This window comes from Tursiops truncatus, chromosome 16, assembly GCF_011762595.2.
Source record: "Tursiops truncatus isolate mTurTru1 chromosome 16, mTurTru1.mat.Y, whole genome shotgun sequence".
Lineage (NCBI taxonomy): Eukaryota > Metazoa > Chordata > Mammalia > Artiodactyla > Delphinidae > Tursiops > Tursiops truncatus.
Window position 1 is genome coordinate 18,785,601 of NC_047049.1, and position 26,866 is coordinate 18,812,466.

Consider the following 26,866-nt stretch of genomic DNA (forward strand, 5'->3'; position numbering starts at 1 on the left):
TTGGTTATTCATTAATTTCCAAAGCAATCTACAGATTCAATGCAATCCCTATCAAATTAGCAATGGCATTTTTCACAGAACTAGAACAAAAAATTGCACAATTTGTATGGAAACACAAAAGACCCTGAATAGCCAAAACAATCTTTAGAAACAGAGCTGGAGGAATCAGGCTCCCGGACTTCAAACTACACTACAAAGCTACAGTAATCAAGACAGTATGGTACTGGCACAAAAACAGAAATATAAATCAATGGAACAGGATAGAAAGCCCTGAGATAAACCCACGCACATATGGTCACCTTATCTTTGATAAAGGAGACAAGAATATACAATGGAGAAAAGACAGCCTCTTCAGTAAGGGGTGCTGGGAAAACTGGACAGCTACATGTGAAAGAATGAAATTAGAACACTCCCTAACACCATACACAAAAATAAACTCAAAATGGATTAAAGACCTAAATGTAAGGCCAGAGACACTATCAAACTCTTAGAGGAAAACATAGGCAGAACGCTCTATGACATAAATCACAGCAAGATCCTTTTTGACCCACCTCCTAGAGAAATGGAAATAAAAACAAAAATAAACAAATGGGACCTAATTAAACTTAAAGATTTTGCATAGCAAAGGAAACCATAAACAAGACCAAAAGACAACCCTCAGAATGGGAGAAAATATTTGCAAATGAAGCAACTGACAAAGGATTAATCTCCAAAATTTACAAGCAGCTCATGCAGCTCAATATCAAAAAAAAAAACAACCCAATCCAAAAATGGGCAGAAGACCTAAATAGACATTTCTCCAAAAAAGATATACAGATTGCCAACAAACACATGAAAGAATGCTCAACATCATTAATCGTTAGAGAAATGCAAATCAAAACTACAATGAGATACCATCTCACACCAGTCAGAATGGCCATCAAAAAAATCTAGAAACAATAAATGCTGGAGAGGGTGTGGAGAAAAGGGAACCCTCTTGCACTACTGGTGGGAATGTAAATTGAAACAGCCACTATGGAGAGCAGTATGGAGGTTCCTTAAAAAACTACAAATAGAACTACCATATGACCCAGCAATCCCACTACTGGGCATATACCCTGAGAAGACCATAATTCAGAAAGAGTCATGTACCACAATGTTCACTGCAGCTCTATTCACAATAGCCAGGACATGGAAGCAACCCAAGGGTCCATCAACAGATGAATGGATAAAGATGTGGCACATATATACAATGGAGTATTACTCAGCCATAAAAAGAAATGAAATTGAGTTATCTGTAGTGAGGTGGATGGACCTAGAGTCTGTCATACAGAGTCAAGTAAGTCAGTAAGAGATAAACAAATACCATATGCTGACACATACATATGGAAGCTAAAAAAAAGGTCATGAAGAACCTAGGGGCAAGATGGGAATAAAGACACAGACCTACTAGAGAATGGACTTGAGGACACGGAGAAGGGTAAGGGTAAGCTGGGACAAAGTGTGAGAGTGGCATGGACATATATACACTACCAAATGTAAAACTAACAGCTAGTGGGAAGCAGCCAAATAGCACAGGGAGAACAGCTCAGTGCTTTGTGACCACCTGGAGGGGTGGGATGGGGGGGGGAGGGAGACGCAAGAGGGAAGAGATATGGGGATATAATAATATGTATCACTGATTCACTTTGTTATAAAGCAGAAACACACCATTGTAAAGCAATTATACTCCAATAAAGATGTTAAAAAAAAAAAAACAAATTCTGACTACAGTCAACTAAAAGAATTTAAAACTTCATCTTTTTTGGTTATTCATTAATTTTTGAAGGGGTGTATTGTCATTTATATTTTTAAAAGTCAGCATTCCTCTAAGTCTTTTGAAAAGACTTCCTCTGATACGTATCCTAGAACATATCAAATGAACTGCTTAATCTGAGCAGTTTTTAGTTAAATAAAAGCTTGATGATTGAAATAAGTTCACTGTCCAAATGAAGTCATGTAAAAAAAAAAATTAAAATATAAATAAGGCAAACATTATTATGCTGTCTGGAAATTTAATACAAACATGCCTCAAAATTATTGTGGGTTCAGTTCCAGATCACCACAATAAAGTGCTATCACATTACAATCACATGAATTGTTTGGTTTCCTGAATATAAAACTATGTTTACACAATACTGTGGCCTATTAAGTGTGCAATAAGCATTATGTCTAAAAACCCAATGTACATATCAAAATTTAAAACTACTTTATTGCTGAAAAATGCTAATTATTATCCGAGCCTTTAACAGGTCATTAATCTTTTTGCTGGTGGAGGGTTAGAAATACTGAGAACTACCAAAATGCAACACAGACACAAAGTGAGCAAATGCTGGTTGGGAAAATGGCACCAATAGACTTGTCAACGCTGGGTTGCCACAAACCTTCAATTTGTAAAAAACACAGCATCTGCAAAGCACAATGAAATGAGGTATGCCTGTATTTATTTCTAGTATGTCATTAATATTATTTGAAAGCTAAACACTGAACCAACTAGGAAACACCAACATGATTGGGAATTATGCAAACTAGAGCTACAGAAGCTATCAAAATATCTATGTTTAAAAATGTTTAATTTTTTTCTCAGATATAGAAAAGCCATAACCTGAATGTGGAAAAACAGAGTCCAGTTAATTCCAGTATATGCCCCTTTTTAAAAAATATTTACTTATTTATTTATGTTCTTTTTTTTGGGCTGTGTTGGGTCTTCATTGCGGCATGTGGACTTGTCTCATTGCAGCACGCAGGCTTCTCTCTAATCGTGGCATGCAGGTTTACTCTCGCTAGTTGTGACTCGTGGGCTCCAGGACGCATCAGCTCTGTAGCTGTGGTGCGCGGGCTCCAGGGTGCATGGGCTCTGTAGCCACGGCGTGCGGGCTCCACAGCACGTGGGCTCTGTAGCTTGCAGCACGCAGGCTCTTGTTGAGGCACACGAGTTCAGTAGTTGTGGTGTGCGGGCTTAGTTGTCCCGCAGCATGTGGGATCTTAGTTCCCCGACCAGTGAATGAACCCATGTCCCCTGCATTGTAAGGCGGATTCTTTACCACTGGACGTCCCATATGGAAGTCCCATATGCCCCATTTTGAGATTTCTGCTATTTCAAACTCAAGAGACCTTCCTCTATAATGTAACCACACACTAGCTACATGTAGTGACAGCAGCCCAAGAGGAACAGTTGAACAGCAGCCTAAAGCAGTAAGTGCTAAACAGAACTTGAGCAGGATTAGCCCTTATTATTCTCTGACCCTAGACCAATACACACAGGCATTCAAGGTCACACATAAATGTGCACTCCGTCCAAATAAGCAAAAGGATAGAGATAAAAAGTAAAAGTTCTATGGAATACATAGAAGGTTTAGACATCTCTTCAAATGATCCTTGAAAGTAAAGCCACAATAGAAGTAACTAGTTAGACCTTTGAATAGAGGCTGAAAAACTTTTTAAAAGAGCCAGTGCCAAAGTTAACCCCTTTTCATACTAAGTCTAAATGTAAACCAGCTATATTTTCCTGAACGTAAAGGCTTCACACTATAATATTAGGAGATCAAGGCTGGAAATGAAGCAGCAAGTAGCAGAAAGCCTTGCCAAAGCTGGCAGTTGTTACTGATGTATACCACTTGGCACATCAGTACATCAATGATGCCATCACCAAAGTAGAGATCTACATTTTCAAACATTTTTATCAAAGCCATTAAAATGTATATTCCACCATTATCTTTTTCTTCTCTCTTAATGGCTTCTAAACTTTGTAGAGCAAAGGACACTATCGGGAAGTATTTTTTGAGATTTAATTCTCACAGTGCACTTACATAAAAATACATAAAGACTGAAACTTCTTCATATAAAAATAACAAAAACTTAAAATATAAAACAGACCCAGACCAGAGGGTTAGCTGTTGCTAAACTTTTATATCTATTACAATACAAACTTCATTGTAAGCTTTAACAATAACAAAAAAAAATTCATCAACTCCTAAGGAGTTTGAACCTAGCAGCACATATATAATACCTCCAAAAGAATCACACACACACTTTCTAGAGCGGTAAAATCCAATCAGTCCCAATTCTCCATTCTATGAGGGAGCAAAAGGAACCCACATGAAATACAGGAACGAACCTAGATCTTAAAAGCCAGAAAAAGTCTGGATCCATCCTTGGCTTCTACCGTGACCTTAGAAAATGTACATTACACTGCCGTAAGCCTCAATTTTTTCATCTCACTGGTGATATCTACTCTGAAATAATATTTAAACCACTTAGAACAGAGCCTGGTACACAGAACTACTCCACAAAATTATTTTCCTTCCAATGAACTGTGGCTTCATGAGGTAGTCCTATACAGATTTACAAGAGAACAAAATAAGCTTCACCCTTGTTTCTCCATAAATTCAGATGATTTTCACTGATGAGTGACTTCAGGGAAGATACTATTATTTTTCAGACACAGCTGGAATAACAGAAAATTAGCTTAGCCCTCCCAAGCACCTCAGCCAGTATTTCACGTTGAGAAAGTAATAAACAAAGTACCTTGACGGACAAAGATCTCTGAGTTGTCTGGAAATTATTCCAGCCTGAAAACATTCTTCTACAAATCGCTCAAGCACAGAGTATGAATGTGGGACATCCAGATTAATGTCTGGAATTTCACTGTAAATTCTCTCATAACCCTAAAAACAATGGAATTACATACAGAGTTGTTAGCCCATATAAAATACATAATGCCATACAATCCATCACTATTATCAATCTATATTTAAGGCCAAATGTTCATATAATTAGACTGCAGTCAGATCCTAACCTCGAAAAGTACAAAGAGTAAGTCTATTTTTTTACAGAATATTTTCTTTAAAACTGTTCTCTCAAAAGAGCTTCAGGCAGACATTAGACGTTGGACACATTTCTTCCCCATCTACTTCTCTATAATACATTTACTACATTTTTAAAAAATAAAAGGCAAGTAAGAACCTCACCAATATTTAATAACAATGCATACAATTTTAAATAGGAATAAATTAAGTACTTTATAAATTTGTTAGAAATTCATGTTTCTCTCTAGATATAAAAAAGAAATTATCGTATCTTAGAACTCTTGAAGAACACATACACATCACATTTTTCAAAATACAGGTTCAAAAATACTGGAGTATTTATTACTTGCCAGGAAATGGCTATAAGAGGTTCAAACATAAACAGTACCATTTATATATATATATATATATATATATAGGCATAATATTACTACACAAGCCTAAAAGAAAATTCATTGACAATTTGTAATCTGTATTCAATCATATATATTTAAGATGTAAGCCTAAAAATTGTTCAAAATAATGTTATACTTACTCTTTTCATTTGGTCTAGAGTAATGGTAGAAGATTTCCAAAGAGATTTTAATAAGTCCAAAATCATTTTAAATGTACTTTCTCCAGTTGACTCTAAAACCATTACAATGGCCTAAAAATGGAATAAATGATTGAATTATTGCTCATTTTCATATAAGAAACTACTCCTAAAATCTATCAGATCTCATCTCTAATATGTGTATATACATGTATAGATGAGGATGATTATAATTATAATTTTTGTGACTTTGTTTGAATAAAAAAAATCCAACAAGGACTCAGAGGCAAAAAATATACAAATTAATTATCACTGCAAAGTAAAGGAGCTGTTGCAGTGGAGGATTACTGGACTGAACGTCATATGACATAATATGAGTGTGTTTCGTATTCAGTAGTTGCAATCATTGTTGCTTTTGTTGCGATCATCCATTTACAATGCTTGGTGTCAGTTTATTTATCTCTTGTAAAAATAAAATACAGTGTGTGTGTCGGGGGGAAATAAATAATAAGATGAGGAAACTAATACTTTAAAAGTTAAAATGAATCACTCAAAAGCACACAGATGAGAAGTGCAAGGCTAAGATTTAAATCTAGAACTGCTAAACATTATCTAAGTACTTTTCATTTAACTCAAACCTCCTGGCATTATCATTATCTGAGATAAAATGACAGATGCTATATAGAAATTAAAGCCAATGCATTGTGTTAACATATTGCCAAACATCTAATACAATATGTTAAGGGGGCATATTCTGGAATGAAAACATTATTTTAATAAAGATATTATAAAATAAAGGAAAAATCTGGAAAGTACATATCATGAATATGAATGTTTTTATAAAGTTAAAAATACTCTTACTGTATGATCCAGAAATTCAACACCTAGGTATTTACCCGAGAAAAATGAAAAGATATGTCCACACAAAACCTGTGAGTGAATATTTATGACTGCTTTTTTTTAATAATCACTCAAACTGGAAACAATATGGTAGGTCTATTAAATGCAATATCACCCAGCACTAAAAAGTGAATTTACTGTTACATAAAATGACATGGACATATCTTAAATGCATTATGCTACCTGAAGAAGGTCAGACACACAGTATGATTCCATTTATATGACTGGTAGTCTGGGAAGGGCACAACTATAGGGACAAACATTAGATTAGTGGTTACCAGGAGATGATAGTGGTAGGGGAGCAGGTTAGCCCCAAACTTTTGGAAGTGATGGAAATGTTCTATATTCTGAGATAGTGATTATGTGACTTGATACATTTGTCAAAACTTCATTGAACTGCACAGCTAAAGAGTATATTTTACTCTAAATTATACCTTGATAAAAAAAGAAAAAATTGTAAAACCCTCTCCCCCTTAATATTAAAATTTTTAAAAGAAAACAAAAATGTATGTTATTAAAGAAGCATTATGTCACTGTGGTGCAAAAAGGAACACTTAATAATTCTTTTTGGAATGTCAAAGTAATCTTACTTCATATACAAGCTCATGGTGAAAATGAGGTACTTCCAGTTCCTTAAGGCAATGTTCAGCTTCAGATATGTCTCCAGAGAGTAAATACTCTTTCAGCAGCATAACAATCTATTAGATTTCAAGATTGAGATGTGTTAGAATTCTTGATTTTTAAAAAATTCTGTTTTGCCTAAGGATTTATTTACCCTCATCTCAATATAGTACATGATAAATAGGTCACAGACAGTTGTCTAAGAATAGTCTTGACATGACACTATCATAACAGAATTTTTTAATAATTAAAAAGCAAATTCCCAAATTTTAAATGGTTCATAGTCATGAAGGTAATGCAGTGTTTCGGTGTGTTTCAATAATCCACTGCGATCGATGAGTAGACTTAAGATGTGTTTGGCCTGAGTTGTGACCATAATGCTTCAATGCTCCCTGTAAAACAAGGGACCCTAAATACCACTAGAGGGCACTAACTGAAAGTCTCAAAATGAATTTTTAAAGTGGTGCAAACCCATTTCCATCGGCATGACATTAAGTGGGAGCCAAAAAATGAGAGATAATAGGGCTTTACTAGACAGGGCAAAGATTTCCAAAGCAGTTTTCTCTTTTCTCTACAACTGAAGATTTGAGGACCATTATTTAAAACGTTCGTCAGTAATTCAGCTTCCAGTTATAGCTAAGGAGGCAAGTCTTGACTCTCCTGTTGAAAGTTGCACAAGAACATCTATGGCTCCAGAGAAAAGAAGTTTTTCAACACAAGAACTTCAACGAGGAATGTCCTCCCCTATACATCGCCTGTTAAAATAATCTTTGCACCTAGTAGACACTCAATGAATATTGGCTGACTGAAATCTCATTTAAGTATGTTCTACTTTCAACTTCTACAATGTATTTCCATTAAAAGTATAGTAAAATTTGATCAACAGAATATATCTTGATGAATAATTGCTATTATGCTTTAGGAAAATAAATATTTGAAGCATGTTACTTGAATAAAGTATTTTCACTTTATAATTATAAGCTAATATATTTATTATTTAAATTATATCACTTAGTTTTTTAACTTTGTTATTAATTTAAAGTATTTAAGTGTTTCCCATTGGGTCCCATGTATTGTTGAGAACGATAAATTATAAATACATGTATATATTTCTGAAAGTCCTCTCTGTCCAACTCATCCTTCCATGTAAAATAAATGAATATCCAAATAATGTCAACCTCATATATTGGTAGTTTTACTTCAATTTCATCGTGACCATTTTTTGTTGTTGTGATAATTCACATACCATAAAACAGTTCGGCAGTTTCTCAAAATATTAATTTTGAGAAGCATTATCATCCTAACAATATTAAATCTTTCAGTCCATAAACATGGGATATCTTTCTACTTATTTAGGCCTTATTTAATTGCTTTCAACAGTGTTTTGCAGTTTTTGGTGCACAAGATTTGCAGTTCCTTTGTTAAATTTATTCCTTTGTATTTTAATCTTTTTTATGCTATTACAAATGCAACTGTTTTCTTAATTTCATTTCAGACCATTCATTGCATTGCTAGTGTACAAAAGACCTAGAATTAAATTCTGTACACTGATCTTGTATCCTGCAACTGTGCTGAATTCGTTTATAATAGTTTGGTGTTTTTGTTTTTTTGAGAATTCACTTGGATTTTCTGTATACAGATCATGTCATCTGGGAACAGAGATAGTTTTACTTCTTCTTTTCCAACTTAGATGCCTTTATTTTATTTTCTTGCTGAACTGCTCCGGTACTTCCACTGTTTTTATACCTCAATTTTTGTAATAACTTTAAAAATTTTTTAAAACAGATATTGCAATCATGACATTACAAACACCAACTCATCTACCTTAACATATATAAAAACAAAACTGGTCAAAGCTCTAACAATATTTAGAGCTCCTTAACACTCAAACTTGGTATACATATCATTAAAATATTTATTAAATATCAAAACTATAGTCACATGAAAGATTATACTCAAAAATCAGAAGCACATGTACTATATAAATCTTCTAATTTTCTTAAAAATCTTCAAATAGGATTAACTACTTTTTCTGGTTTCTTATTATAGAATATCACTTTGCTGCCAGAAAAAAAAATCCAGAGAGAATAAATCTGGTATTAATGCAAAAACCAATTACTTTTTCTTTTAAAGAATGCATACAGGTAGTGAACTTCCCTACAAAAATCTACCACTCTGATCTACTCTAGTGTTCATAATGCATAACTTACAATCTGAGACCATCCAGTTTCAAACTGCTCTTATAAATATGGACATTTACTGAATAACTACAAAACAGAAACTCAACAGTCTGAAAAATTTTACATTCCAAGAAAAAGACTTTAGGTATTCCTTTGAGGTTCCTACACAGCCTTCTTCATGAAAACCCCTTTAACTTCATGAAAGCCCCTTTAACTTAACACAGTCTTAGTTTAAGTCAGAGAAACCATAAAAATTTAATAATGACTATATAATTATTGTATAATTTATAGCAAAAGGGCATAAATCCAAATATATAAGGATTATTCCATTTTCCACTTGCAGCTATAAGACTGAAATTAATTTTTGTCCACAACAATACCAGCTAGAGGGTAGAGTTTGTTTCCTTGAAGAATACATATAAATTAAGCTAAAGACAATGCCCAGTAGTTACCTCTTTAACAAGGTGGTTAAGAGACTGCTGCCCACCTCCAGAGCCCCAAACACTGTCCTTGCGCTTTCCACCTTTAGACATACTCAGAAGCACAGTAGCCTTGTCCAGAGCAGCTCTACAAAAAAAAAAAAAAAGTTAATTTTGACATATGGACATGCTTGAGATTGACCAAATTATGGATGAAGTTGGGGGAAAAAACCCCATATACACTAAAAGCTTTCATATAACATAAAAGCAACCTAAAGTTCAGAAGTCTCTTAAAAAACTATTTTTCAAGATAAAAAGTTGGGAACAAAAAAAAGTTGCTTCTCATATTAATATTCTCTCACTCATTTCCATTTCTTGGTCAACAAAAGCCTAATAACGTTATTTCAAAATTACTGATCTAGCCTGAGAAGCAATGTTTCACCTAAAACTAACTTTTACATAGATCCATGCCTTTCCACCAGGGCAACCATGCCACTCTGACCTGAAGTAGTCCTAGAAAATTAATATCTATACCTGTGAAAACCTAAGACATGGCTAAGTACAAGTCTAAGTTTCCAGGAAGTTATGAAAAATCACTGAGCATAACTCCCAAATATCACATTTAGCTTAAAATTATACCAAAGAAAAAAGTGAAAAACATTATTTCCTAAGATTTCTATAGCAAATAAATACAGAATTGAAAACAGGGCTCCTTTGTTAATACTGTCCATCTTACTAGAATATTAAATAATTACAGAATATTAAAACCTAAAGGGACCTTAAAAAACATTCCAAGTCCCATCCTTTCATTTTATAAATAAGGAAACTGAGGCCGAGAGAAAAGTGGCTTGACATAAAGGTAGCTAACAGTTTAGCTAAAACCCAGAACTTCTGCATTATAGTACTGTCTTCTTTCTGTTATATCATGTCAAGAATCTCTCAATTTTGTTTTAATGGTAAAGAGTACACAAAAATGACAAATAGGCGTCCACAAAGTCTGATTAATTCAAGTGTCATTTCAACAGAATCCTGTAGAACTTTCCCCTATTTTGAAAGTCTAAGTAGAAAAATTAATTTACTTACCTAGCCTGTACACAATCTACAGTTCCTTTGTAACTATCAATATAGGTATTACATAAAATTCCATCTCCAACAGCTCTAGCAATAAACTGGCCCACCAGCTATAATAAGAAAAAAAAAAGAGCTATATAAAAAAATCTAAAATAAAGCTTTATAGGACACAATTTCTAAAAACATAAATGATAAAGACTGGTTGAACTACACAGTCAATACCTAAGACATGTTGGAGTATTCAAAAAACACCTATTTAGCACCTACTGTTTATGCCTGGCATACACTCCCACATCTTAACCTTCAAGTTAAAAGCCATGGGGGCATAAAATATCTGTTTTGCTCACTACTGAATCCCCAACACATTGCACACTGCTTGAAACATAGCATATAATCAAAAATACTTGCTAGTAAGTCAATGACTTAATAGTCAAGAGAAACATCTCTTCTGGAAAGAAAAAAATTGGACTATGGTCTCTCAAAACTGTTTGATTAAAGGAATTTATCTGAGGGGGAAAAGCTGTGCACAAATATTTATCTGAAAGTATGTTCATAGCATTATTTCTTAAAAAAACTGGAAACAACTTAGTGTCTAACAGTAATTGTGTGGCTGAATGGTATTTATGTAAGACGGTACACCGTGTGGCCAAATATGTTTACCACATTTTATGGTGTAAGAAAAATGAAGTTTACCAAGTAACATATACAGTATGATTCCACTTTTTATTAAAACAAAAAACGTAAGGATATGTAAAAACCATACACTGATATATACCCACAAAAAGTAGAACAGAAGATTTAAACACCAAAATGTTAACAGTGGTTATTTTTGCTGTCCTTTCTTCCTTTTGCCTTCTATTTTTCAAAACTTCTATAATGACTATTAACTTATGTACAGTTTTTTTTTAAAGTATGGGTATTGTATAAAAAGAAAAAAAATTCATGTTTGAATCACAGCTCAATACTGACACAAACTACTTACTGTCTGTCACAGGAAAGTAAAACAGAAACAGCATTTATGTTAACCTACCTATAGTCTATTCCTAAATTAATGTTTAAGTGCTCCTACCTTGCTTTAAAACTCTGCTCAGGTAAATAGCAACGATTTCACACATTTTCAATTTCAAACCAGAAAGTCGTATTATAGTGTCAGCATGTATGAAATCTAATAAAAGTAAAAAGCTTTGAACAGAATCTAAACAACAAAAGCATACATAAGTCATGAATTTTCTAATTATTTCCCCACAAAGCTACAAAAGGGAACAATCTTATTTATCATTATTTTTATAATAAACATTAGTGAAGCAAACTCAATCCTCAATTATAACAATCTACGTTTTTTAAAAATCCTAGCTCATGAAACAGCTTAACTACATGTAATAGAGAATATACAGACAGCAAAAAAACATGACCTAGAAACTATACAGAGCATGGGGGGGAAAAGTAAGATATAAAATTACAGTGTGATGAAAACTATGTTGCGGGGGTGAAAACAGCTAGGGAAAAAAATACACTAAAACATTAGAGGGCTATCTTTGTGTGACAGGGAATATGGGCCAGTTTTTCTTCTTTCATCTAATAAAATTTCCTAGGAGTATGTATTAGTTCTATACTTGCAAGTGAAGTAAACGGAGAGAATGAACAAGAGGAAGAATCATACAAACCTGTGGTGCTCTAGGAGTATCCAATGCTAATTCAGGTAGATCTTTCAACAATTTATCAAATGATTTTTCTACATCATTTGTGCTCATTACTGTCCCACAAAGGTCAGAAAGAAGCTTAGATGTCATTTCTCTATGACTAGCTTTTCCCTCCAATGCCAATGACACTGCCAACACTGGTACTCCACTTTTCATTTCGCCAAGATTTAAATCTCTTAGCATTTCCTATTCAAAAAAAAAAAAGTATGTCACTGCCTATAGTTCAATTTAATTTAATTTTATTTTTGAAAAAAATCAAGATATTACCCATATATCCTTCTCTCTCCTTGACTGGAAAAAATCAGAGAAACACTCAAAATTTGGGGATAAGATAAATACATCTTTTTCTACATATAAATACTGATCCACTTTAAGCTTCAACTGTCTGAACATCACTAAAATCAAGAATGTGAACTACACCTAAAATAGTTTATTAAACTACATAGTATTGCTAAGTTTGGTGTTAGGAGTTAACTAACCCTCTGCCTTATACTCTATTACTTCTAGAAATAGTGTTTTATGAGCATTTGTAGGGAAATTCATTTTACATTATCATAAGCTGTTTATACTCTCTTCACCCAAATATTTATACTTTCATATAAAGTTTAAAATGAGATCTTAAACCACTGTTTTTAAGTGGGATTATTGTTTTAAATGCTGGGATAAAGTAAAATTTTCTCTTAAAAAATATAATAGCAGCAGCTAATACTTACTGACCACTTACAGTGTATCAGGAATTATAACAGCCACCTTAGTTTATACTCTTTGAGGGAGGTATTATCATCATACTCACCACACCCAAAGCACAGAAAAATTAAGTATTTGCTGAGGGCACCCAGAGGAGTGCCCAGGTTGGAAGTGGAATATAGGCAGTATGACCACAGAGACTAACTTGTAACTCAGTTACTTAGAGTAACGACTACTAACAAGGACACCGGTTAGGTAAGCTGAACAAATACTTGGTTTTATTCCTACAAAACCTCAAAGCTATCAAACCTCATATTATCAGACAAACCAAGAAAACCCAGTCTAGGGGCTGCCCTGGTGGCACAGTGGTTGAGAGTCCGCCTGCTGACGGGTTCGTACCCCGGTCCGGGAAGATCCCACATGCCATGGAGCGGCTGGGCCCGTGAGCCATGGCTGCTGAGCCTGCGCGTCTGGAGCTTGTGCTCCGCAACGAGAGAGGCCACAACAGTGAGGCCCACGTACCACAAAAAAAAAAAAGAAAACCAGTCTGAATTAAAAGAATCTAAATTATAAAAATCTTCTATGGAGATGCAATTTTATTACTTTAAGTCAGTAATACTAAACTACTGAACTAGACCAATAATTAAATTTTACCCTTTTAGATTTACTTTACAAACAATTTGTAACACAGTAAATGTTCCCATACAAATTATGCTTCAAAAACACATTTGTGGGGCTTCCCTGGTGGTGCAGTGGTTAAGAATCCACCTGCCAATGCAGAGGACATGGGTTCGAGCCCCGGTCCGGGAAGATCCCACATGCCACGGAGCAACTAAGCCCATGTGCCACAACTACTGAGCCTGTGCTCTAGAGCCCGTGAACTACAACTACTGAAGCCCGTGTGCCACAACTACTGAAGCCCATGTGCCTTGAGCCTGTGCTCCACAACGAGAAGCCACCACAATGAGAAGCTCGCACACCACAACAAAGAGTAGACCCCGCTCACCACAACTAGAGAAAGCCCGCACACAGCAACCAAGACCCAAAGCAGCCCAAAATTAAATAAATTAAATAAATTAATTAAATATATAAATTTAAAGCAAAAAACCACCACACATTTGTTCTCTTGATTTCTGCATGCATTCTTTTCCAAACTTTTGTATCTGTGTTCTTTTCTGGACAGAGTACAAAGATAAATTTTATTCTAGTCCTAAGCATTGAAATGAATGTCAAAAAAATGGAACTGAGGCATTTTTAATGAGATCCCTAAGGACATTTTAGAAGGTCCATAAATGCCTTGAAATTAATTATATTTTATAAACTATCAATTATAAAAATGCTATAATTATAAAAATTATTGTGTTGTGCCATTTTTCAGAGAAGAAAATGGCACAGAGCCCTCATCTGATCCCAAATAGGTAAGAAGTGGTCTAAATAAAATTTTAGTCCATTTCTTAGTTAGAAATTCATTTATGCATAAGAAAATGCTTAAACTTTTTCAGTGATCCAAGATCATTCTGAATACGATGTTTTGCTTTTGACAGTGTCTGCTCTCCTATATTAAATAAATTATACTTTCAACTTTAAACCTACCGCAACTTCATTAGTATCTCCGTGCTCAAAATATTCCTGTATGATTGGTGTTAAAGTCTTCTCAAATGCCATTTCATCCAAAGGCAAAACTACAGTTTCATAAACACAGTTTTCCTGGAAAGGGAAGGGGCAGAAAGTTATAAATTAAAGAACAAAATATTCAGATGAACTGAAATTGTTTCACAATTTTATACTCCAACTGGTTAGTAATACCCATTCAGGGCAAGAAAAAGAGATGCTACATACTTTGATCACTTGTATAATATAAAAGCAGAATCTATGTCACTGTTCTTTTATAAAATCTGAATACAATAAACCAACATACAGATTAAAACCACTAACTACAGCAAATATATGACTTGCTTCTGATCCCCCATATCTTCTGTTAATTTTTTTTCTCTCTCCCACAAAACCAATACTTCAGTGACCAAAAAGCTTTAAGCTTCCTATCACACCTAGTAGTTTCATTAAAACGTCACTTAAAAAAAAAAACAAACAGCAGGAGCCAAAGCCTTCATGATTAGTATTATGATAATAAAAAAGCCCTTATAACAAAAATCAATGTTGTAGTGACCAAAAAATCTCTTAAGGAAAAAGCATTATTCAACTGAAATTTCAAAAAGAATAAGATGTCCAATAATCTTCTATCCCCCTTCCCTGCAAAAAAAAGCCCTGAAATGTTTATATGCAACTCGTGACTGGCTTCAGTCTAACAACATACTTTCAAGTCTTTCAAGACTATATATTAAAATTAGAACATTTAGCAAAGATTTTATAGTACTTGAATCCTACTAGTTTTAAAATATATTTTTCATGTTCCCTTAGAAATATTTCCATGTTTAATTATTAAATTCAGAAACCAAGTGCAAATTATTCATACATTACTATCAGTTAACTTGGTTTTCTAATCCAAAATTAACCTGACAGTCTGAAAGGACTGAATATATATGATTTAGATATACATACTAATGTGTGTAATATGTGTACACACATATATACACACTCATATACATATCAGATAATCACACAAATTATAATGACACATTATAAAATTATATATATATATATGATTTGAATGGTATAGACTATACATATAGAATACATGATTTGACAAATATGAGTATACTACAAACATGAGGTCAAAAAGTTTATAAGTATTTTAAGTATATATTACAGAAAGTAAAACACTTCTACCTGGTCATCATCATAGTTAGGATCTTTCACATCCACCTCCTCCACATCATATACCTGTCCAGGTGTACCCCAGACACCTTTGCCTCCAGCACCACCTGAAAAAGTTTAGAACTGAGAAAGGAGAGTGCATAATGTCCATAGTTCATAAATTTTAATTGAAATCTGAAATAATTCTAGATGTTCAGGTGTTAATTCAATAGCAGTTAAAAAACTGTATTTTAATTTCTATGCTAGTGATTTTGCCAGTTGAGAATTATATGTTAAGCCTCTTTTTATTCAGATCACTGATTTTTCAGTAATGATTAGATATTACATAGTTTATAACCTATTTCCAGAAAAACAAGTTGAAATAGCCTACAAAGTTAAAACTAAAAAGGCAGATGCTTTAAAATAAAAGCAAAAACAAACAAACGAAAAAAATCAGAAAAATAGCTGTAGTGGTGACCTCAAGGCAAGTGATACTGCAGTGGAGCTCTAAATTCTATCTGACATATCTTGGGAACAGCAACAACAAAAAAGAAATATGCTGAGCCAGAAAGATGTGGCATGGAAAACGCCACAAGGGAGAAATTATTCAAAAACGAAGTACACTGACCACCATCAAATGTTTTAAAGTCAAATACTCTTTAGATATAAAAAGAAACAAATACTTCACAACTAGAAATATGTTACAAATAACTAATTGCTATTGAAGCATTAACAGAACTAATCATCATTTCTACTTCTCTACATACAAATTCACCAGCAGAAGTTTAACAATTCCAACTTTCAAGGTTGCTTTACTAAATAAACGTATTGAAATGTTTTTATAAGCTCAGTATATTGCATTATTTTTAAAGAACTTGTACAGTATCACCAGTTTTGGGGGGGGAGGTTTTTATTTTACACATAGAGTATAATTCTTGCCACCACAGCAAAACAGAATCTGATAACTAGGTTTCATTTTGACCCAGCCAATGGTTGCAGAGCCATTCAACAAAAAAAACAGTTTCTGACAGGGCACAAAAACATTTTACAAGTATCCTAGGCCATAATTTGAAGCTCCCACCATTTAGAAGTTGGTGAAATCTCCAAATTGCATCAAAATTCTACGACAGACAGAGGCTGACAGACCCCTCATTCAACAAATATTTAAGTACCCAGATTGCTAGTCACTACTCCAGGCACTGGAGATACAGCAGTGAAACAAGACCATTCCACTCCAGTACCTAAAACAAACAGACCTGAAAAGAACTCAGAACCAGATCTACAAAATTATTAAAATTCTGACCCAGATATTACCAGTCAAATTATATTTATCATGTATTCTTAACAATGGACATAACTAATTAGATTCATTAGATAATAGACATGATGAATTTCTGACCCTACTTCTTTCAAGCAGAATTAGAGAATACATGCACAATTCTTAACTGTGAAGAACACTGGTGTGTATTTTGCTGGAAATATGAGATAAAGTACTGCTCAAGAAAACTAATCTACTCAAACAAGAAAAAAAGGTTCAACTTAAAAGAAAAAGTGGTATGGTCCTCAGATTATTACTATGTAAAAACATATACAAGCCGTAAAACCTTAACATTATCACTGTTTAAATTTCTCTCATTCTTAGAACAAGGAAACTGTAGTATAATAATCAGATAATATTTTTTCCATTTGTGTCTTTGGACGTGGTATATACTAACCTTTCTTTGGTAGTCCCCTTCCTTTCCCAGATCTGGATCGCCTATCTAGCAACCTTCCCTTTGGACTGGTTGGTACAGTTACTCCACTTCTAAGGCCTTCACTTCCGTTATCACTGACGGAATCGCCTCTGCCGGAGTCCCGGGACGAGTTTTTCCGTAGCCGCCTTTTCACCTTGGCATTAATTTTAGCTTCATTAATGGAGGATGCCGAAATCCAATTTCCATTTATCTCATTCTTTATTTCCTCAGTCCCAGCATTTTCTTCATCACCAGAAAAGAGAGAGTCACTTAAATTATCAGGCTCTTAAAAAGAAAATGAAGGAAAAGAATTCTAAGTATTTTAACCATCTACTGCTATACCAGTTATAGTCATAAGTTATACCAAGTTGAATCACATGAAATTATCATTTTTGTAGGTTACAGTCACATATTGGCAATTTCATATGGCTCAGTCCAATACATGACAACAAACTAGTAGTACTTTTCACATTACCATGCCAAATGAACTAAGGCACTGAATGTTAATGAAAAATTTTACTGAAAGCACGTTATTTCATGTGTTTGTATCATAAAACCTTCGTTAATATAAACACCAAATACAGTACAAAACCTTTGAGACTTTTATGAGCTAAGACAGTCAAGCAATTGGAGATAGTAAGAAAAGACTAAGGATCTTTAGGGAAGGTAGATAAACTAATATTTACAGAATGCCTATTTACCAGGCACTAGGCTGGGCACTTTGTCATTTATCCACAAGTTTGAGAGCTATTTACTACATTATTTATACAGATAAGGAAACTAAGGCTAAGACTGTTTAAATAACTTGCCAAATACCTCATAATTAATTGTGGACACTTAGAAAATAGTACTAATCCAAAGAGCATGAAAGGCATTTAGCAAATACGTGATCATATACGATTACTGTGCCAAACTGCTGATGCTTCACTGCTTTCAAAGAAAGCCATCATCTCAAAGTTCTAATTCATCTCTCCAAACCTGACTCACACTACTTACCAATCTCTGAAAATCTTCCAGACTGTGTAAGATTTGTACATTATCCCCTGAAAGACAGCAACATTAGGAGTTCCCAAAGGTCCTCCATTTAGAATGTCATCCTCACTGCTCTTTTCAGTTACCAAAATCCTTTAGGATATACAGCTGGAGTCTTACTTCCTCCATGAAAACTTTCCTAACAATTCTAGCCACAATAACACTCATACACTGCTCAGTTACCACATCATGGAAATCACTTTATTTCTTTTTATATGTCATTGCTTTTCCAAATAAGTCATAAGCCTCAAAAGAGGAACCATGCTTATACTGTAGTTTTTGTATCCTCAGCACCTAGCAGAGTATCCTTTATACCATCAACTCCAATGTCAATGGAGATCAAATGACATGGAGACACTGGGCATTACTCCAAAAACTTTTTAAGTCAGAAAGCTACTGAATTAGTTATCCCTGGGCCCAAGTTTTGTTCATTATGACTCACTCAACTCAGAGCTGAATCCCTCAAATGTTTTTAAATATTCCTAATAATTAGGATGTATCAAGTCTATATGCATGGGCTTTAACATGTTTTTTTTAAGTAATAATATGTAGAAACTAAAAATTTTTTAAATCAACCTATAAAAAGAAGCACAGATGTGTTAAAATCTTTACAATTCTTGACAAAAAGTATGAAAGTGAGTAACAAACCCTGTGGTAATCAAAAAACAAACAAAACATTAAGTAGAGCCAAATTACTTCGGCAGTCTCATAAGTAGTCTGCTGCCTTCAGTCTTCAAACCATTCTCCAAACTGCATGGAGACTGATTTCTCCCACTGAAAACCCTAGGTATTCCTATTGGGTCGAAATGAAGTGTAAACTCATTACACTGCAATGTTAGGTCCTTCATGATCTTGCCCCTATCACTAGAATAGCTGCTGACCACTCCCACATTCAAATGGGCAGAGCTGAGATTTGATACCATAGGTAGATGATGGGGGAATTAGTTTGTCAGAGGAATACAGGATATATTAGAAAAAAAGAGAAATTATAAAATGAGAGACCAGCTAAGAAAATGTTGCAGTATTCAGTCACAAACTAACTGGAAAGGGCAAGGTTAATAACTTTGGGGTAAATAAGAAAGTGACACTTTCAAAGAAAAACTAAAGGGCTTTCAAACAGAATAAAGAATAAAATCGTGTTTTAAAAATTTTTAGACTAGGAAAGGAAGCCAGTGTTAGGAGGGTCAGTTTGAGACATCATCATAACTAAACTACTATGACTAGTAGTAACAGCAGTAGCAGTAGTCAGTCATAATAGTCGTATTACTTCTTCTATCATTACCATCAGTACTGTTACCTACTGTATCAGGTTCCAAGCACTTTACATACATGGTCTATAATCCTCACAAAGCTCTATAATGAAGCTGTTTATCCTCATTTTTCAGAGAGAAGATGTTTCATAGAAAAGTTATATATCTAAAAAGGACTGTGGCCAGGATTCAAACCCACATTTGAATCTTAGACGACTATAACTATAGAAAATACAAAGCTAGAGTACAGCAGAGTGGTGACAGCTAAAGAAATAGGCAACAAGGGAATGAATACAAAGAGAGAAAAGAAGAGGAGGAAAGGGAAGGAAAGACCAGAGATCAGACAAATCAGATGGCATTTCATGTAAGAGTGGATGACTGAAGAAAACATTAAACATCTACCTCTAACATATTGCTTTCATTATTCTACAATTAAGGTAAGCTGCCACAACTGATCCAGAAGATAAAGGCCTCTCTTAGAATGCTTTAAAATGTCCCTCAGAGTACTAAAGTATTCAAGCAATCATATGTCCTACACTTCAGTTTCTTCTCTTCAACTATTTTAATATCCTTTCAAATACACATTTATGTATCTACAACAGTAGACACATCTAGGTATATTTTATATATTAGATCTTATAATTTTTAACCCATGTTTGTATCAACTGCTCTTTTATATTCTGCTATTCATACTCACCTAAGTTTTGGGGTTCCATAACCACCACTGATCTGACTTTAAGAAGACCAAAATTAAAAAGATAAAAACCCTGAGTACAGAATCTGGTGACTTCTTTTCTACTATGTACTAATTCCCTCTTTCTGAATTCTCTGACATCTCAATAACCAGCCCAACTTATATTACACCACAGTACCAGATGATCACATTTTCAATTACTGGTCCACTGAGTTATATAATTAACAATATTAGCTCATTTTCATTTGTGACATACATAATATGTGCTATGGGTATGACACACATGCACGGTATCTCACTTAATCCTAACAATAAACCTATAAAGAGGGTATTTATAATCCCAGCTTTATACATGAAGAACTGAAGGTCAAAGCAAATAACCCACTTTCCCCAAGTAACAGAGATGGTAAAAGTAGAAGTTGGAATTAGTACACTAGTCTGTCTGACTTGGACTATTTGTTACAGGAAGCATTTATTGCAAAGAAGGTCTGCCTTAGGCTCATCGAAGTACTGAAGTATTTAAGGAAGTACTCAGCAGAGACATCAAGAACAAGATTAAAACAAGGACTTGTTATAGTTAGAAAACAAAAAGTATAAAACTTAGAGCTGTGCCATCTAATAGAAATATAATGCAAGCCAAATACGTAATTTTAAATTTCTCAGTATTCATATTAAAAACTAAAAAGAAACAAGTAAAATTTATTTTAATATATTTTATTTAATCTAATAGATCCATTATATCAATTCAACATGTAACCAATAGAAAAAATTACTGAGGATTTCATCTCTTTCTTTCATACCAAGTCTCTTGAAATCTGGTATGTAATTTTGTACCTACGATACATCCCAATTCAGGTAAGTCACATTTCAAGTGCTCAACAGCCATATGTGACTACTGGCTATACCAGACAGTGCAGAGAAGAAACAATTACCTATCTGTGAAATATATTCTTAAATTTTATTATTACCATTCTCACCTCAATGAAGCAGGGACATGATACCAATTTGTAATCCTAAAAAACAAGTACTCATACAGCTATTGTATATAAAGCAGCACCAAAATAATCATTAATTATTGTAATTTTTTCAACTATAATTTTCTAGTACACTTTAAATCAGGTTCGTAAATACAAAATAGCAAAGAAGTTTCAACTTCAAAGTATGCATTCAGATCAAAGAAAACTATGTAACTGGACACAATAGTGAATTAAAGTCACTGAAAAAATGAAGCTGTAGTATTAAAAAATGAAATACGTTAAACATATTTACAGAGATTTTTTCAATATTAACCATCAAGCAAAGAATTATCTAAAGTGTACCAACATGAAAAGTTCTCACTCTTGAGACTATTTCAAAATCCTAATTAACTCTCTACAAAGATTACTCTGAAAACTATATATACATTTTCAGTGATCTGAAGTTATTTAGCTTTTGGACATATTCCACAAAACTGTTTTTATGATAATAATGTACTACTGAAGCATTATGGAAAATCAGGGGAAATACACAGTTAATTTGTAATATACAGATTATTAGTTAGGAAAGATATCAATGATACCAATAGTTTATATTATAAAGACCACTAACTAGCTCATGTGAGAACAGTAATGAGCAGGTTCACTATTCTTCTCCTTTTCTACACCATATAGTTTATTATGAATAGTGGAGAATAAACATATGAAATGTGAAAGGACAGGCAGAAAAATACAACATGTGATGAATTTCATAAAAATAAGAATCACAAACTTGATTTTTAAAATATGACCTGTTTTCTTATAGCATGAGTAAGATGGTTTTTAAAGTAAAGAAGTTTTCATAAAATTTGGTATGGCCTGAAACTTGCTCACAATACAGTCAAGGTTCCTTCAAGATATTATTTACCTGTAGGGTTTACATTCAGTATCTGCTCGTTTTCTACATCCATCGTTCCTTAATTTCACTTGCACTGATTAAATTACCAAATGGAACTCTTCCTCTGGGATGTTATTTCTTTAAAAAGAAAAAAAAAAAAAAGCTTCAACATCTTCCAAACCAATATAATTAACGTAAATTCAATTTACTTAGACTGTTAAAAAAAAAATCACCACATAGTTCCATTTTTTTTAAAGTATTCACTTTACTTTCAAAGAGCTTCCCCTAATTAACATTTGGTTTCAATCTTCTTGATAAGTTTATCTGTGTCAAAAAAAAAAAAAAGCCCGTATTTCTGAATGTGCCAAAGCACCCCTTTAACTTGGAATTAAAAGATGTGTTTGCTACCATACGACCCAGTAATCCCACTACTGGGCATATACCCTGAGAAAACCATAATTCAAAAAGGGTCATATACCACAGTGTTCATTGCAGCTCTATTTACAATAGCCAGGACATGGAAGCAACCTAAGTGTCCATCAACAGATGAATGGATAAAGAAGATGTGGCACATATATACAATGGAATATTACTCAGCCATAAAAAGAAACGAAATTGAGCTATTTGTAATGAGGTGGATAGACCTAGACTCTGTCATACAGAGTGAAGTAAGTCAGAAAGAGAACGACAAATACCATATGCTAACACATATATATGGAATTTAAGAAAAAAAATGTCATGAAGAACCTAGGGGTAAGACAGGAATAAAGACACAGACCTACTGGAGAACTGACTTCAGGATATGAGGAGGGGTTAGGGTGAGCTATGACAAAGCGAGAGAGTGGCGTGGACATATATACACTACCAAACGTAAGGTAGATAGCTAGTGGGAAGCAGCTGCATAGCACAGGGATATCAGCTCGGTGCTTTGTGACCGCCTGGAGGGGTGGGATAGGGACGGTGGGAGGGAGGGAGACACAAGGGGGAAGAGATATGGGAACATATGTATATGTATAACTGATTCACTTTGTTATAAAGCAGAAACTGACACACCATTGTAAAGCAATTATACCCCAATAAAGATGTTAAAAATAAAATAAAATAAAATAAGAAAAAAAGAAAAAAAAAGCTTCAACATCTTCCAAACCAATATAATTAACGTAAATTTTATTTACTTACTCAGACTGTTAAAAAAAAAACCACCACATAATTCCATTTTTTTTTAAGTGTTCACTTTACTTTCAAAGAGCTTTCCCTAATTAACATTTGGTTTCAATCTTCTTGATAAGTTTATCTGTTGTCAAAAAAAAAAAAAGCCTGTATTTCTGAATGTGCCAAAGCACCCCTTTAACTTGGAATTAAAAGATGTGTTTGCTACCATACAACCCAGCAATCCCACTACTGGGCATATACCCTGAGAAAACCATAATTCAAAAAGTCATATACCACAGTGTTCATTGCAGCTCTATTTACAATAGCCAGGACATGGAAGCAACCTAAGTGTCCATCGACAGATGAATGGATAAAGAAGATGTGGCACATATATACAATGGAATATTACTCAGCCATAGAAAGAAACAAAACTGAGTTGTTCGTACTGAGGTGGATGGACCTAGAGTCTGTCACACACAGAGAAGTCAGAAAGAGAAAGACAAATACCATATGCTAACACATATATACGGAATCTAAAAAAAAAAAAATGGTTCTGACGAACTTGGGGCTGGACAGGAATAAAGACAAAGATATAGAGAATGGACTTGAGGACACGGGGAGGCGGAAGGGTAAGCTGGAACGAAGTGAGAGAGTGGCATGGACATATATACACTACCAAATGTAAAACAGATAGCTAGTGGGAAGCAGCCACATAGCACAGGGACAGCAGCTCTGTGCTTTGTGACCACCTAGAGGGGTGGGATAGGGAGGGTGGGAGGGAGATGCAAGAGGAAGGAGATATGGGGATATATGTATATGTATAGCTGATTCACTTTGTTATAAAGCAGAAACTAACACACCATGGTAAAGCAATTATACTCCAATAAAGATGTTAAAAAGAAAAAGATATGTTTGCTATACATGCTTATTTCAAGTTAAAGGAATATATACACATTCCAAACTTTTTAGGAATACCAGGCCTCATAATTAATCTGCTATACATAGATATTGATTAGTTTGTTACCAATGAACTCTAAGAACTAGTACTCTAAAATGCAAACAACATGGTTTTGGTTAAAAAAAAAGACATGATTGACTTATTTTTCACACTAAAACATATCTGAAGGCAGATAAATCTGCCATTTTATCACATAGGCATCTGTAATTACTGTTCTAAGACTCTGAGATCAGGAGAAATTTTTTAACATCTTTATTGGAGTATAATTGCTTTACAATGGTGTGTCAGTTTCTGCTTTATAACAAAGTGAATCAACTATACATACACATATATCCCCATATATCCTCGCTCTTGCATCTCCCTCCCACCCTCCCTATCCCACCCCTCTAGGTGGTCACAAAGCACCGAGCTGATCTCCCTGTGCTATGCGGCTGCTTCCCACTAGCTATCTGTTTTACATTTAGTAGTGTATATATGTCCAAGCCACTCTCTCACTTTGTCCCAACTTACCCTTCCCCCTCCCCGTGTCCTCAAGTCCATTCTCTACGTCTGTGTCTTTATTCCTGTCCTGCCCCTAGGTTCTTCAGAACCTTTTTTTTTTTTTTTAGATTCCATATATATGTATCAGCATACGGTATTTGTTTTTCTCTTTCTGACTTACTTCACTGACAGATTCCAGGTGCATCCACCTCACTACAAATAACGCAATTTTGTTTCTTTTTATGGCTGAGTAATATTCCACCATATATATATATATATGCCACATCTTATTTAGCCATTCATCTGTCGATGGACACTTAGGTTGCTTCCATGTCCTGGTTATTGTAAATAGACCTGCAATGAACATTGTGGTACACGACTCTTGTTGAATTATGGTTTTCTCAGGGTATATGCCCAGTAGTGGGACTGCTGGGTCATATGGTAGTTCTATTTTTAGTTTTTTAAGGAACCTCCGTACTGTTTTCCATAGTGGCTGTATCAATTTACATTCCCACCAACAGTGCAAGAGGGCTCCCTTTGGGAGAAATTTTTTAAATCAGCATTTTCTATAATGAGAGAATTACTTTTATAATCTGAAAAACCCATTTTTTTTTTTAAATCTTACCTATTTAAGAAAGGAATAAGTACAATGACATTAGCATCTCTATATTTTAGACCTTGGTTTCAAAATGGCTTAAAAATTATTAATGCTGGAAGGTTCTGGTTGATGAAATCAGTTACCTTTTATTTAGACAATTAGTGATAAAAAATCAACTGTTACTTGTAAAAAAAAAAACCACTATCAAAATTTTCATAAAAACTATCACCAGAAGATTTAACCAAATGCGATTTCAGAATCTCTCTGGAAATATTTTTTAAATAGTGGTTTAGAGTACTTAAGTATTTATCTGTTTAAGAATTTATCTGTTTAGGTAACATAGGTTAGATGTAAGTCCTTCCGGCCACTTATAATCATTTCCCCAACAGTGTGACCTTTTTTTAAGATATAAAGTGCACAAATTAATAAGAATGACTAATAAACTAATTACAAAAAAGCATTTAGTTTTTATATAACATAACCTACTGTTAGTTGTCATTTTAGAAAGACGATATGATGCCTCCTGAAACTCAAAGGGAAAACTGACTTTTAAATTCCTCAATATATACCATTCTAACATGTTACAAGTTTTACAGCCCTTTTCTCCAGAAAACTTCTCCTTTCTCCTACCAACTTCAGATTTAGGGGGAAAAAAATGAACCTCAGAAATAAGTACATAGAGATAATGGACATATATACACTACCAAATGTAAGGTAGATAGCTAGTGGGAAGCAGTTGCATAGCACAGGGAGATCAGCTCAGTGCTTTGTGACCGCCTGGAGGGGTGGGATAGGGACGGTGGGAGGGAGGGAGACGCAAGGGGGAAGAGATATGGGAACATATGTATATGTATAACTGATTCACTTTGTTATAAAGCAGAAACTGACACACCATTGTAAAGCAATTATACCCCAATAAAGATGTTAAAAATAAAAAAAAGATATATATACAAAAATAGTTTGTAAACATAAACATTTAGTATCCTCCAGGACTGAAAATGCCTTATTTGTTTCATTTCAGTATATGAATTACATGTCATAGGAAAGTGAAAATGCCACATGATACGTGTGTGAGATTTTTAAACTGGAGTTACATTTAAAAAATCATTTTCATTCTTGATACAAATATGATCTTCAAGAGAATACTTTCTGAAGAACCTAACTAATAAAGGAAATGATTATAACTAATGTTTTAAAAGCCCTTTATAATTCAAAAAGAATTTTACACGCATTATTTCATGTACCTCTCAGAACAATCTTGAGGTAGGAACTCCACTTTGCATACAACTAAACAGATTCAGAGAAGGTAGATCACTAATCTCTCCAAAGAGAGATAGCTGCTCACTGGAAGAACCAGGATTAGAACCCAGACCTTCTAAATCCACTACTGTTTGCACAAGTTCAACGCAAGACTTTAATATGCCACAG

At 34.1% G+C, this 26,866-nt stretch overlaps 1 protein-coding gene across 2 annotated transcripts in view; it reads right to left on the minus strand.

Moving 5' to 3' along the window:
* The window catches only part of PDCD4 (programmed cell death 4), a 29,818-nt gene that overhangs the window by 811 nt on the left and 2,141 nt on the right, over positions 1-26,866 (minus strand). The window contains exons 2-11 of one of the 2 annotated variants that reach the window (XM_019939977.3): positions 22,281-22,388; positions 17,406-17,666; positions 15,724-15,818; positions 14,530-14,643; positions 12,214-12,435; positions 10,562-10,659; positions 9,512-9,626; positions 6,849-6,956; positions 5,362-5,472; positions 4,546-4,685 (exon numbers count right to left, since the gene is read on the minus strand). In XM_019939977.3, the coding sequence (XP_019795536.1) occupies positions 4,546-4,685; positions 5,362-5,472; positions 6,849-6,956; positions 9,512-9,626; positions 10,562-10,659; positions 12,214-12,435; positions 14,530-14,643; positions 15,724-15,818; positions 17,406-17,666; positions 22,281-22,323 (1,307 nt within the window). In that variant the 5' untranslated portion in view covers positions 22,324-22,388. Of the gene's footprint in view, positions 1-4,545; positions 4,686-5,361; positions 5,473-6,848; positions 6,957-9,511; positions 9,627-10,561; positions 10,660-12,213; positions 12,436-14,529; positions 14,644-15,723; positions 15,819-17,405; positions 17,709-22,280; positions 22,389-26,866 lie in introns of both variants that reach the window. The other variant, XM_019939976.3, reaches the window with a different exon arrangement.